Source organism: Pseudonaja textilis, chromosome 3 (genome assembly GCF_049901715.1).
Source record: "Pseudonaja textilis isolate UNSWEBS1 chromosome 3, rPseTex1.2, whole genome shotgun sequence".
NCBI lineage: Eukaryota > Metazoa > Chordata > Lepidosauria > Squamata > Elapidae > Pseudonaja > Pseudonaja textilis.
Window position 1 is genome coordinate 154857930 of NC_141992.1, and position 14629 is coordinate 154872558.

A 14629-nucleotide genomic window follows, 5' to 3' on the forward strand; every position below is an offset into this window, starting at 1 on the left:
CCAGAATTTAAAAAATGGAGTCACTCTGTCAAGAAAGAAATCAAATGTAAGCAAAATGTCAGTTTACTGCAAAATGCAGAAATTAATCTCTATCTTTATTTGGCAGAGTCGGATTTAAAATCCTAAGCCAGAGATCTCCAAACTTGGTAATTTTAAGACTTGTGGACTTCAACTCCCAGAATTCTCCAGCCAGCATAGCTTAAGTTTTAAATTTGCCAAGTTTGGGGACCCCTATCCTAAGCATTCCAGTCTTTTAAATCAATATATTTACTTTATTCTAGGCCTTGAGACATCAGTCAGGGTTTTCTTGAACCTGTATATCAGTTATCATGTCAGTTTTAGGCACTAAACAGCAAGCCGATCTAAGATATTAATACCCATATTTTCGGTGACTTCTTCCACCCCAACAAATTATTTACCTGATATTTGCAATTTGGGATTTATCATTTGAATAATGGTCAAAATTATCTTCCGAATGTATCTTTAATGCAGGAAATAAATGGAGTTATAGCTGAAAATAGAGCCAAGCTCCTGTCATTATGTCAAAGGAGCCATATAATTACTTTCTAAAAGCATCAAATGTCATGAACTATTTGTGTTAATTACCCATCCTATTATAATTCTTCTAATTGATTCTTAGAATGTAGATGTTTTAAGCCTTCATGTGAAGCTTTGGACATTGTGTGTCTTATATTATGAACTATATATGAAAATTTTAGACATACATAAATCTGATTCACCCTTTAACGGACATTGGCTGAAACAGGCACCATTTCACCTATTAGTCTGTTAATCAGGGTTTACTATGTGTACGTTTGTGTAGATTTGTATAATAATATATATTAATGGAAATGATTTAGCCTGCATAACTCTGAATTTGATGGCTAGAACTTTCTATCAGATAATTAGAGGATTACAAACACCCATTCAGAGTTCTTTGGATGATTTAACAGATAACAGATAATCAGAGTTGGAAGGGACCTTATAGGTCATCTAGTCCAACCCCCCACCCAAGCACGAGACCCTACACCATTTCTGACAATGGCAGTCCAATCTCTTCTTGAAAGTCTCAAGTGATGGTGCTCCTACAACTTCTGAGGGCAAGCTGTTCCATTGGTTGATTGTTCTCACTGTCAGAAAGTTTCTCCTTATTTCCAGGTTAAATCTCTCCTTGTTCAATTTCCATCCATTATTCCTTGTCTGGCCTACAGGCACTTTAGAAAATAGCTTGACCCCTTCCTCTGTGTGGCAGCCCCTAAAATATTGGAAGACTGCTATCCTGTCTCCCCTGGTCCTTCTCTTTACTAGACTAGCCAAGTCCAGTTCCTGTAACTGTTCTTCGTATGTTTTAGTGTCCAGTCCCTAATCATCCTGGTTGCTCTTCTCTGTACTTTTTCTAGAGACTCACCATCTTTTTTATAATGTGGTGAACAAAACTGGACACAATACTCTAGGTGTGGTGTTACAAAAGGCTTTATAGAGTGGTATTAGTATCTCCCTTGAACTTAATTGTATCCCTCTGTTAATAAAACTTAGGATTGCATTAGCTTTTTGGGCGGCTACTGCACACTGCTGGCTCATATTTAGCTGGTTGTCCACTAAGACTCCCAGATCCCTCTCACAGTTACTGCTATTGAGCCTGGTTTCACCCAGTCTATATGTGTACTTTTGGTTTTTCTTGCCTAAGTGTAGGACTTTACTTTTCTCTACACTGAATTTCATTTTGTTAGATACGGCCCAGATTTGTACCATCCAATTGCCTTGAATATCTACATTGAACTTAGATTTATCTGTAAGGCAACTTCTGTCCCAGGGTGAACACAAGCTTATGTGGGAATTAAAAAAAATCTCAGCAGACTGAGAAAAATTGAAAACAAGTCCCCGCACTAGTGATTTTGTTTGCATACACCTCCTTTGCAGGTGTTATGTTCGAATTTTTTTTTTTAAAAAAAGGATTATATAGTATATAGCAGTTGTCTGAAGAATTAACTTAAGCTTTCATGTTCAGAGTTCCAGCAACTATATCGGTATGGCTATTCGTGGTGGTCATCTTATTTGCGCCTATAACCTAGGAGGCTCCGAAAATGAAATACGAGTGATGGAAAAATTGTATGAGAAAAACACTAGGGACATAACTTTGGATCAAGTCTCATTTAAGAGGTATGGACCCTTAAAATAGATCCTTTCCAATTATTTTGCACTCATATTGGAAGACTTTCAGTTTTATGCATTTTTCTTCTTCTCTAGAATTTACCAGTATGCAGAATTAGAATACAAGCATGCTGCATCCTCAGATTTGTCATCCAAATATGTACCTCAAGATTCTAGTAGGAATAGTAACACTCTTCTTAACTTGGATCCTGACAAAGTGGTCTTCTATGTGGGAGGATATCCACCAGAATTTACGGTAATAGTTTTATGTCTTATGCAAATATTAGAAAAAATATATCATTATTTTTTGTAATCCAATAGATGACACTTCTCATAATTTTATCATATTGTTCTTATAAAAAAGTAGTTGGAAATATCTCCACTGTAGGATATGCCTTGAGAGGTTATGTTATTGTTTATTTTTGGTCAAAATTCTGTGTTAAGCATTACCCAGATTTGAAACAAAGAGGAAAAATTTTGAAAATCGAACAAATTAGTCAGCTTCCATGATTTTTTTTGATTTTTTTTCAGTTATAGTAAAAGAGTTTTAAAAATTATAGATTTATCAAACCTATCACATTTAAAATTTTTTAATATAAATATAAAATCAATTTGGTTTCAGAAGCAGATTTCATCAAAACCAAGAATACTTCAGTTTCTTTGAAGCACCTCAAGCAGAGGTTTAAGGCAGGGGTGACAAACTCAAGGCCTGTGGCCCAGATCTGACACATGGGGTGCTTATATCTGGCCCTCAGGGCTACCCTGGAAACAGCAAAGGACTGGCCCGCAGTGCCTCTGCCAGTGAAAACAGAGCTCTATTTTCGCTGGCAGAGGGTTGCAAGAGGCCATCGCAGCCAAAAACAGAGCTTGGGAACTTGTTTTTGCTGGCAGAGCACTCGGGCCACCAAAGGTGCCCCAATACGAGTAATGTCAAACCAGCCATGCCCCCTGCCTCCTCCTTGATGTCAAACACAGCCCTGATGCAGCCCTCAATGAAATCGAGTTTGACACCCGTGGTTTAAGGCCTGCTTCAGGTGTTCATTTTCCCACTGTGGTATATTAGGCAAAAAAAGTCTGTGTGAAGCCATTGAAATTCCTTAAAATAATAATTATAAAATAATTGATTTAAAATTTACTATTCCAGATTCTGCATTTACTTTCAAGTAAAATAGCGCTATCTATCTTTGGAGTAAAATTGAACATAAACAATTCACAGAGTTTTCTGGGCCAAATTTTAGAATAGAATAGAATAGAGTAGAGTAGAGTAGAGCAGAATAGAGTTGAGTGGAGTGGAGTGGAGTGGAGTGGAATGGAATGGAATAGAATAGAATAGAATAGAATAGAATAGAATAGAATAGAATAGAATAGAATAGAATAGAATAGAATAGAATACCATGTTTCTCATATAATAAGGCCGGGTCATATTATTTTTTTGAGCCCCGAAAAAATGGCTAGGCCGTCTTTTTGGGGGTGACTTAATTTCCCCCCTTGCATCCTTGGGCGGGCGGGCGGCGACAGCTCTGATGTTGACCTCGGCGTTGGTGGGGCACTTTGTATCGGGAGACCTTCTGCCACAGTTGCTTTCCCTTCTCCCCATGCTGCCGCGGTGTTGCTCCAAACGCTAGGCATGCACCGCATCCTCCTCTGAGTTGAGCCCCTTTGAGTGAGCACCTCTGCCCGATGCCCGTGCCGCTGCAACGTTTGGAGCTGCCAGCGCGTTTGGAGATGCGTGGGGACGGGCTGGGCGAGGGGTGGAAAGGATGGGTGGCTTCGGGCTTTCTCCACCAGACCTGCTGGCCAGGGAAGCAGCACTGCTGTCACCTTGCCTCCCTGTCCGTGGATGGGTGGGCGCTATCACTGCCTTGGGCAGCCTGTCCCAGTGGCCCCTTTGGGGTCGGGCTGGAGGGGCTTGGGAAGCCAAGCTTGGGTCGGCCTGGCTTTCACTTGGCAGGCGGTCACGCACCCGCGGCTCACTTTCCCAGCTCTGCCCAACCCGCCCGGCTCTGGTGCGACCCTGGCGGGATGAGCGGTGGGCCCGTGGGGGAAGCGCTCGCTGCCTTGGCCAGAGCTCTGCTGCCGGGCAAAAGGGCGCGCCTGTCAGCTGCGCTGGGTGCCCCAGGTGAAGCTCTTCACGCTCTGCCCAGCACCAGGCAGGGATGGTGGCTGGGCACTTCTCCGGGGGTGGGCCGATCCCGCACTGTGGCCCCAGAAGATTTGCCTCCCCATTTGGGGTTGGGCTGCCCTCTCGGGCAGGGGAGGCTTTGTCATACTGGTAGTAGGGCATCGTTTTTAAAAGAATGGGCTTTGCCTTCGAACGATGCCCAGGAAGGCAGCGAAAGGAGCACCTGAAGCCGAGTGTCTCTGCCAGGCTCCGGTTGCAAGGAGGAGCCCTGGCTGGCCATGCGTGGCTGCGCCAAACACCGCAGCGTTGCTCTAAATGCCACGGCAGCACAGGGAGAAGGGAAAGCAACAGTGGCGGAAGGTCTCCCGATACAAAGTGCCCCACTAATGCTGAGGTCAACGCAGGCAGCACCATATCTGGGTGTGCAACAAAAGTACTTCCTAACGGCAAGGCCCCCTCGCCATTCCCCCCCATTTCGCATGTTTTAATATAGGTTTTAATTTGGGGGGAGGAGCTTAATTTCATTTTATGCCGATAAAACATGCTGGGACTTCCTATTGGGGGAGGCTGTATTGTTGGAGAAACACGGTAGAATAGAATAGAATTCTTTATTGGCCATATTGGCCAAGTGTGATTGGACACACAAGGAATTTGTCTTGGTGCAAACTCTCAGTATACATAAAAGAAAAGATACATTCATGAAGAGTCAAGAATCATAAGGTACAACACTTAATAATAATCATAGGATACAATAAGCAATCAAATCATACTAGGAAACAGTATAGATTGTAAGGATACAAGTGACAAAGTTACACTCATACAGTCACAAGTGGGAGGGGATGGGTGATAAAGAGTGATGAGAAGGTTAATAGTAATAGTAGTGCATACTTTGCAAATAGTTGGACAGTGTTGAGGGAATTATTTGTTTAGCAGAGTGATGGCATTTGGGAAAAAACTGTTCTTGTGTCTAGTTGTTCTGGTGTGCAGTGCTCTATAGCATCGTTTTGAGGGAAGGAGTTGAAACGGTTTATGTCTGGGATGTGAGGGGCTTGGCATTGCCTTCTTCTAGGATGTTAAGAGATAGGCTTCACGCTGGCTTCATGCCTAAGTTCTCCTGTTTCTATCCTTTAACCGCTACATCAAATTGGCTCTCAAATATAATTGCAATCCATATAAAGAAGGTGGAAATCCACATGTAACTTGCTTTAGAAAATTAATCTGAAATGTTTCAAAAGCTTTTCAGCTTTTAAAGATTTTAATGCAGCAGAATCTAATACATCTTGAGCTATGTCCAAAATATCTATTAATAAATGTAAATTGTCTGATGTCTAGTTTTAATAAATCTAGACTGAGATGGATAAATTATGTATGATAACACTCACTGCAATAATCTAGCCAACAAAACAGTTAATAGTATCCACCTTAATTAATGACATGGGTTTATACCTTTCCATAGAATTTAGAACCTTTACTTGATTTTAAATTCATTTTATATAAGCCTCATAAAAAGATAAAGGCAATAAATCATATGTAAATTATTTAGTATAAACATCTTATAATATTGCGCTCAAAATAACTGTAAAATATTTATACCATTTAATAGGGAAACCGTCTAGGCTGGAGGCTTTCTGCTTTTCATCATTTGAATTGTCTCAAATATTGTTGAAATTCCAAAGTTGCTTTCAAAATTCTTGCACAATCCTGTGGTAACAATTGAATATCAAATTCACTCAAAATATTACTCATTTGCTGTTGATCTACAGTATCATCAAGATCATAAAATTACTTATTTTATATCAAAATACAAGTGAAAAAGTATAAATTAATTAGATTACATTTTGTGTTTCTCTTGTTTTAAATAATGTGCTGATAAATTATGAGGCTTTTTTTTTCATTTTTTCCCAATATTTAATTTTAATCTTTTCAAAGAAATTTTAATCTGATCAACCTAAAAATTATCTATCTGCTACTTGGATGAATGTAAACTGTGGGATTCTTTGTATATTCTAGTAAATATTTTTTAACCATATTTTCAATAAATTTGCAACCAAGAATTCCATTATTTCTTATCACAGAGACAATAACTCACCTCATAATACTTATATGCATCTCTTATCATCTGTAGGCTAGTTAGAATCTCAATTACATTCCAAAAAGCTCTCATGTTTGCTGTTTGATATAATAAAAAATTATCCCGTTAGATGGGACACTCAGGGGATAATTGATTTTGCATACTTATTGATCAGCTGAAGAGTAAACACATTGTCTCATGGTTTTCTCTGCCTGTTTTTCTGAAGAAGGAGTATAACTGCATGGTTGACTTCAAAATAGGCTGGAGGAATTGAGAATGTGAGATTTTTAGTTATTAGGGCAAACATTCAGTGAATCAGTAAATCCCAAATATTCAAAATTATTTTTGCAATCTTAAAAACTAAAACCTTTCTTTTTAAGTTCTTTTAATTAAGAATTAAAATTTTAAGGATATGGAATACTGAATGTAATTGTAATAGTTGGGTCTGTGTAATGCAATAATGAAAATGTATCAGTGGCTACAGAATCTCATGACAATTGCAATTTCTATGTTTATACAGTACTGGGCATTATTGAAATTTGCCGCTTTTTTTTTTGAAAAGTGTTCTTATTCTTACAGCCTCCGAGTGTACTGGACTATCCACATTATGAAGGCTGCGTTGAATTAGATAGCTTAAATGACAGAGTTTTCAGTCTGTACAATTTCAAGAGGACTTTTAATCTTAATACTACTGTGGTGCAACCATGCAGGAGGTAATTTTTTTTTCTAAATGTGTTTTAGATAATTATCAATGTGGAATGTTGTCAAGCACAATCTATCGCATTCTGTTTCTCCTATTCAAATATGGATATTTATTATCAGCTTTTGAAAGCTTCTATGTATCTTTTAAAATCATATTCAGATTTTAAGTTGGTCACATACACAGCCATGCTACTCCTTGTTCTTGTACCTATTGAAATCTGATCTACAATAACGTATTCCCCTCCACTTACTTAGAATGTTATTAATTATCTGTAAGGTCAGATATGGGTGGCTGAAGCTTTCAGTGAGTTGTTATTATGATTTTCGGGGATCTATATGATGAAACTATGTAAACCCCACAAAAGGGCAGAAGTATTTTCTGACAAATGATCAGAATTAATATTGAAGGACTCCTTTAGGGTTTGAGCTTGGGTAAACTAAGTGCCCTCTGGGGTTCTTGACTGAGACATCCTCTGAGATAGCGTTTTCAGAATATCCTTCAGAGCATATTGACTCCAATGGCCATACCTTGGAGATGCGTTCAATGCAAAGTGTAAAGTGTAAAGCAGGGGTGTCAAACTCGCATCGTCATGGCGGCATCACGTAACTTTTTCCTCTTCGCTAAACTGGGCATGGGTGTGGCCAGCGCATGATGCATCTGACCCGTGGGCTGTGAGTTTGACAGCCCTGGTGTAGAGTCACATGGAAGAAATGACAAAAACTGCATGGTGTGAATGTGATACAAGCCTTAATCTTTTTCTACATGTATTGTGGCAATATGTACATGTATTAAAGGGATGGAAGTTATGGCACAGTGCTTTTTTTTTTAAAAAAATAGGTAAATCTATGGATGCCTCTGGGTTAGGTTCATTTCTGAGACCAGTGCATGATATGGGCTGGCATAGGATAGACATTTTATTACCACTTGAAGAATGCAGTCAGTGAGAGCAGAAGAAGTTAGACATTGGACTAACAACAGTTAAACTTATTCACAACTTCTTTTCTGTATGCCAAACTTCTCTTTCACATTTATAGATCTTATATTTCAATTCTCACTGAGCTTCAGTTAAAATGTTACATGCATTCTCTTACTTTCCTTATTCTGTGATTGAGCTATCACATTGCATTAAGCCCATCATGATGAACCTATGGCACGCATGCCACAGGTGGCATGCAGAGCTATTTGTGCCGGCACGTGAGCCGCAGGCAAACTTACTTCACTATGCATGCACGCGCCTCACAGTTGATTTTGGGCCTGTTTGAAGGAAAGCCTTTGCAGGATGAAAAATAGGCCCATTTCATCACTTCCTGTATTTTTGGAAATACTGGAAGTGATGAAGCGGGCCCATTTGACAGCCTGCAAAGGCTGCAGAAGTTTTCCTAAAGTCTCTGGGAGGCCGAAAATCAGCTGAGAGGCACAGTGCAGGTAAGAGGGCAGCGTGGGGGGGGGGGCATGGGGGGATTGCACACACATGCGCAGGGGGCGTGGGGGGTGCGCATTGCCTTCTGGGTGCTGGCATGTGAGCGTGCACGCACAAGCGTGTGCACAATTTTTGCACAGGAGCCCAAAAAGGTTAGCCACCACTGCATTAAGTATGTTTGCTTTTGATTCCATATGGATTAGCCTTACGAGATAAGTCCAGATGAGAAACACACCCAGACATTCGAGTTCTATCTTTATTATAAGATTACATTAAGTTAATTATTCTATAGTCTGAAAATAAATCTCTGTTCCCTCAGCTTTACAATCCAAGAAACTAAGGAGCATTCCTTCTGACATGTTTGCCATGCCTACATTCTTTTTGCTGGCTGAGCTATCTCTTATCTGGCCCTTGCCTAGTCTATAGCTCTTCTTCCTGTCTCTCCAAGATCATTCATACACGCCATTAACATATATTAGATGGGACTTTGCATAAGCAATTGGATCAAGTCTTCATTTCAAAACTTTGAAGTGAATTGCTTAATTGATTCAAAGTGACAGATTAAGTGGATGCCTTCAAATAGATTTAGAGTTTGATTAACTATTGTGCAGGTGCTATAGGTTTCTTATTGAAGCAACATGATCCACACACATGAAATCAAAGTTGAATTGCAATTGTATTCTATTTATTTGATATATATATCCCACCTTCCTTTAGGATACTTTTTCCTTCAATCCCCCACCCTCCCAATGCACTGGGGTACTGAAATACTGTGTAAGTGGTCGCAAGTCACTCAGTAAGCTTTAGTGGCTGAAAACGAAGAACCTGAGTTCCCTATCCTAGTTTAGTCTTTGAGCCACTATCCCATCTCTTTGAGTCATGTTTAAGCTTCTTAACAAGCTCCTTATGAGATCCCACTGATCGTGATTTTGAAACAAGGAGTGGTGCTCAGCATGATGTTTGAATTGTGACTTATTCAATAAATATATTTGAAATAAAAATAGCTTAGTGCAACTTGTGAGGCAAGTTTTGAAATTTAAAGAAATGTATACAACTGCAGGATGGAGAAAGATAAAGAAGTTTGGTTAACTTGCAATTTCTTCTCAGCTTTATTTTCTTCTCTGCTTTATTTTTGAATTCATAAAACCAATTGTAAGATATTATTTAAACTTCATAAATGTGTAAGTGTTAAAAACAATAAGAAAACAAATATCTGTGAAGGATTGACATAGCTTTCACATATAGTTTATTTCCTTATGAAGGGAAACACCATTTTCACTTAGCTTGACTGTTTTCTGTATTTAAAACATTTCTTGATATATCAGATATGCTTGGTAGGATGGTAGCATTTTCATCTGCAAATTTCTATATTTCAGATACAGAGAACAATCTGATGAATTTTACTTTGAAGGCATAGGTTATGCACATATCAAAGTTTCTTCAGACTTAGCAAACATAAGATATGAACAAACAATTCAAACTACTTCAGATGTCGGGTTGGTGTTCTTTGCAGAAAATCAGGTAATTAATATTCATGTAAATGTTTCCAGGCAAAGTGGAAAGTGGGAAAGAAGAGGAAGGAAGGAAATTAGGCACAGGGAAAGGAAGATCCATACAGATAAATTGTTCTGAAACAATGTAAATAGGTCAATACTAACCCAAGATTAGTATCTATTAACCTATCATTGAAAATAATTTGAAACACAGATTCAAATAACTGATTGTTTCAGATTCCAACATACACTGTATTGTTTGAAAAATTATTCATAAACAGTTTTAATAGTTTTGTGATATAAAGAAACAGACTTGGTGGAAGTGTATCTCAGAGATCTATTATATATGTATTTATGTACAGAATGTATGCATGTATATTTGTATAGTATATTTGTGTATGTATGTACATTATACTCTTCAATCCAGGGTCTAAATTTCATCCATCGAAAGAAGATTATTCTTAATCCATTTAAATCTTTTTTCTTTCCTGTTAAGGGATGATGTTGTCCTAAATGCATCTGGGTGAAGCTTTAAAATACCCAATTATTTTATTCATAGTTTAAGACTTAAATAAACAAGAATAACTGCTTAAATTTTTTAATGAAAATTTATAGAAAATGTCTAGCAAATCAGTGGTCACCAGAAGCCTTATTCATTCCATTATGTGGAGTTTGTTGGTAGATGAAGTTGTCTTCTGAGTTGGGGCCATCTGAGTGGGAAAATTGAGCTGTCGGTTTATATTTTGCACCCATCTCCAGGGTCTCTTCAATAATATTTGATTTAAACAATAGTAAAGGCATCTCATAAAATAATTCTATTAACTAGCATAATCCCAAAAGAAAGGGAACAATTTATAAAATATTTTATATATATATATATATATTGAAATGTTGAAAATTTACTTTCTCAGCTGTAATTTGCATAATATCTGTTAACTGCAATAAATTTAGTTAATCCATTCAGGAATATACTTAGTAATATATATTTTACTATGTAGAAGTATAAATAGATATAAAACTACAATAGTGTAAACATCTCCATTGTTTTTCTCACTATTCTAGGAATATTAAAATATGGCATGAAAAGTTATAAAGCCATAAACTGTGGAGCTGGAAAATTTATTTTTTCCTTTAGGCTACATGCATGTAACTTAGATTTCATAGTATTTTCTGAATATCAGTTTTCAGATCTTAACATTGTGTCAAGCAGATCAGCTTAGTAATGCCTCCTGAGCCCTTATGATGCCAACTCCATTGAAGTTTTTGGAACATAACCTTAATTTTCTCACAACTTTATGCTAAGTCATTTGTTTGGGTTTTTTTTTTGCTAAGTAAATGGAAAATTGATCATTATACTGTCTGAGTATAGATATGAAGATCAGACTGAGCACTCAGATCCAATCCCTGATGCTTCATGAGCTACTGCCTCACTTGAAGAAAAGAAAGATATAGGAAGGGTGGTTGAGTTTGAATGTCAGTAAGCAAAATGCAAGGTTCATCTGTTAGAATCCCTGCCCTTTTAGTTCATATATTTTGCTAGTCTTGGCCTATGTTCAAACAAATGTAGGACAATTGTTGCCTGTGTTCATAAGCATGCGTTCATGACTACAGAAAATACAACTTCAGGAACAGAGTGGTCAATGTTTGGAAAACTCTACCTGACTCTGTGGTTTCTTCCCCCAACCCCAAAAACTTTAACCTTAGACTGTCTACTATTGACCTTCACCCCCTTCCTAAGAGGCCTGTAGGGGGTGTGCATAAGCGCACCAATCGTGCCTACTGTCCCTGTCCTATTGTTTCTTTTTATTTTTCTTATAAGTATCTATCTCATGTATTCAAAACTATGTTTATTCTTATACCTGTATCTTGTAAGCAATTGACAAATCAAATAAATAAATAAATGTATAAAATTCCTATTTCAGGTTCCAGATCTTCTAATTATCTGGTGATAGAAACTAGTAGTCAAATGACAAAGCAGAAAGATGCATTATTTCTTTATTATGGCTTTCTCATAGAATAAAAATGAAAAATATTTGGATTTGTAGTTATATGTGGAAATGTTGCTTTTTATTGGCTTCAATCAGTCATTCCCCCCAATACTGTCCAGTTGTTGCACAATAATGTTTAGAATTGTAATTCAGCAAATCTGTGGGAAAAGATTGTCCTCTTTCTCTTCCTAAGGAACAATGCATTTTTTTCTTTTAAATATGAAAGCTGAAACAATCAGACTATTAGGAAAAGATATATATATTAGATGTTATTTAGAATAAAAGAAAATATGCCTTTCAGTTAATGCCTATTTGTTTATTATTTTGCATAAAACATTATTTCTGGATTATAGGACAAGTTTATTAGTTTACGAATTGAAAATGGCAGCCCAATATTCACATACAAAGTTGATTCACAACCTCCGAGAGAAATATTAAATGGAAGCATGAACAATGTAGCAGAAAATCCGGTAAGTTTCTCTGCACAAAACAATCTCAAGAGTTGTTATCATTATGAAAATGTTTACTTATACCCCTTTGTAACATGCTAGCTATTTCATTAATCTTAGCTACATATATGGACATTTTAAAAGTTTACTCTTAAAACAAATATGTGGCATTGCTTCCAAATGTATATGTCAGCACAAGGAAGCATTATGTAGGAGATTGGACACCACCAAAATTTTCATATTTTGGCTTTGCCCCTCCAGACAAAAAGTTCCCAGGAAGTTGGATTAACATGTTTGGAAACCTCCATATTATCAGACTCTTGATATCAGAAGGTTCTAAGACAGTCTTGCCCAACCTTAGTGTCATCAGGTATGCAGAAGATGGGTGGGTTCCAACATCTAGGTTTCAGCATTCAAGGGAAGTTCCATTCCTATCAGTAACTCCAAGACACACGCCATCTCAAAGTACTTTTATTAGAACAGTACCTGGCACATACTGGGGAAATCCGGAACTAAATCTCCCCGGCTTCCCCACAAAGTCCCAAGCTACAACCCATCCCCTTTTTTCTTCATCACCAGATCACGTGCACCAATTTTTCTCAGATTCCGCATTATATTTTCTCAAACACCTTAAATGTAGGGTTTTTAAGAACCTGAAGTGTCCCTCCAGCCATGAGTTGTGGCTACGCTTTAGTACCATTAGTCTTAGGTTTGCAGGCACATAAAGTTTAGTTACTTTTCAAGCCAGTCCCTCATTCATTGCTAATTTGATTTGATGCCCCACAAACCAGGGATTGGTCAATAGGGCTGCTTTCAACTCCATGGTCAGTTTGTCTTCCAGGTGTTTGGGGTTGTGATTGGCTTGGCCTTGAGTGGTTATTTGGCCTGCAGATTGAGCTTCTGATATCAAAGCCTTCACTATTTCCTCTCAGTGACTGACAAACTGGGGTTTCCTGGACAGGGCGTCTGCCAATATATTTTTCCCTCCGGGGATATACTGTATTTCATGTTGAAGTTGAACTGCTTGAAGTATTGAGCCCAGCGGACTTGTTTAGGTGATAGTTTCCGAGGTGTCTTTTGAGCCTCGAGGTTCTTGTGATCAGTCCACACCTCAAACGGTTCCTTGACCCCTTCTAGAAATGCCTCCAAGTCAACAAAGCCCATCATACTGCAAATGCTTCTCCCAGGCCTCCCATCTTCGCTCTGTGTCCATTAGCTTTTTGGACACATAAGCACAAGGCATCAGTCAGTTCTGAGAGTCCTTTTGTAGCAGAACAGCCACTACCGCCACATCACTAGCATCAGCTTGGACTATAAAAGGTCTGGTTGGGTCTGGGTGCTAGAGAATGGGCTCAGCTGCAAAGAAGCGTTTTAAGGTTTCAAAAGGTTTCTGATAGTTCATTCTCTAAGCAAGGGGTTGACTGGACTTCGGTTTGGTGGGTGAAGGGCCTGTTTTTAATAACTCTGTCAAAGGGAGGGTAACCTTGGCAAAAGAAGGAATGAGTTGTCTATAGAAATTGGCAAAATCCAAAAAGCTTTGAAGTTGCTTTCGTGTTTTGGGGGGTTGCCAGTCCAGCACGGCTTTCACTTTTCCAGGTTCCATCTCAATTCCCTGGTTGGATATTTGATAGCCTAAGTAATCCAGAGACTCCTTGTGGAATTCACATTTTGACAGTTTTACACATAACTTGTCGGCCAAAAGTTTTTTCAGGACTTGTCTGACAAATTTGACATGTTCCTTGATGGTTTTGCTGAATATAAGGATGTCATTCAGGTAGTCGAGGACCCCTGGTACAGGTGCAGATGTAACACTTCATTGATGAGTTGCATAAATACTGCGGGGGCCGCATGAAGTCCAAAAGGCATGACTCAGAATTGGAAACTACCCAAAGGGCTGTTAAAGGCTGTTTTCCGTTTGTCTCCCTCTTTTATGCGGACTCAGTAGTAAGCTTCTCTCAGATCTAGCTTGGTGAAGACCTTGCCCTTTGACAGGTGGTTTAATAAGTATTTCATAAGGGGGAGAGGATACATGTTTTTGATGCACGCGGTGTTCATGCCCCTAAAATCAACACATAATTTCAATCTGCCATCGTTCTTTTCTTTGAACAGCATTGGAGCAGCCAACTTAGATTTGGCAGGTTCAATGAAACCTCTGTCCAAATTGCTATCAATGTATTTCCTCAATTCAGTCATTTCAGCTGGTGTCATGGAATACATCTTTGGTTTTGGCAG

At 38.4% G+C, this 14629-nt stretch overlaps 1 protein-coding gene across 2 annotated transcripts in view; it reads left to right on the forward strand.

Annotated features, from left to right (window-relative positions):
* The window catches only part of LAMA3 (laminin subunit alpha 3), a 130063-nt gene that overhangs the window by 98828 nt on the left and 16606 nt on the right, over nt 1-14629 (forward strand). For both annotated transcript variants that reach the window (XM_087931160.1, XM_026699292.2), the window contains exons 57-61: nt 2009-2160; nt 2248-2407; nt 6924-7057; nt 9844-9988; nt 12302-12418. In XM_087931160.1, coding sequence (XP_087787286.1) covers nt 2009-2160; nt 2248-2407; nt 6924-7057; nt 9844-9988; nt 12302-12418 — 708 coding nt within the window. The remainder of the gene's footprint in view (nt 1-2008; nt 2161-2247; nt 2408-6923; nt 7058-9843; nt 9989-12301; nt 12419-14629) is intronic.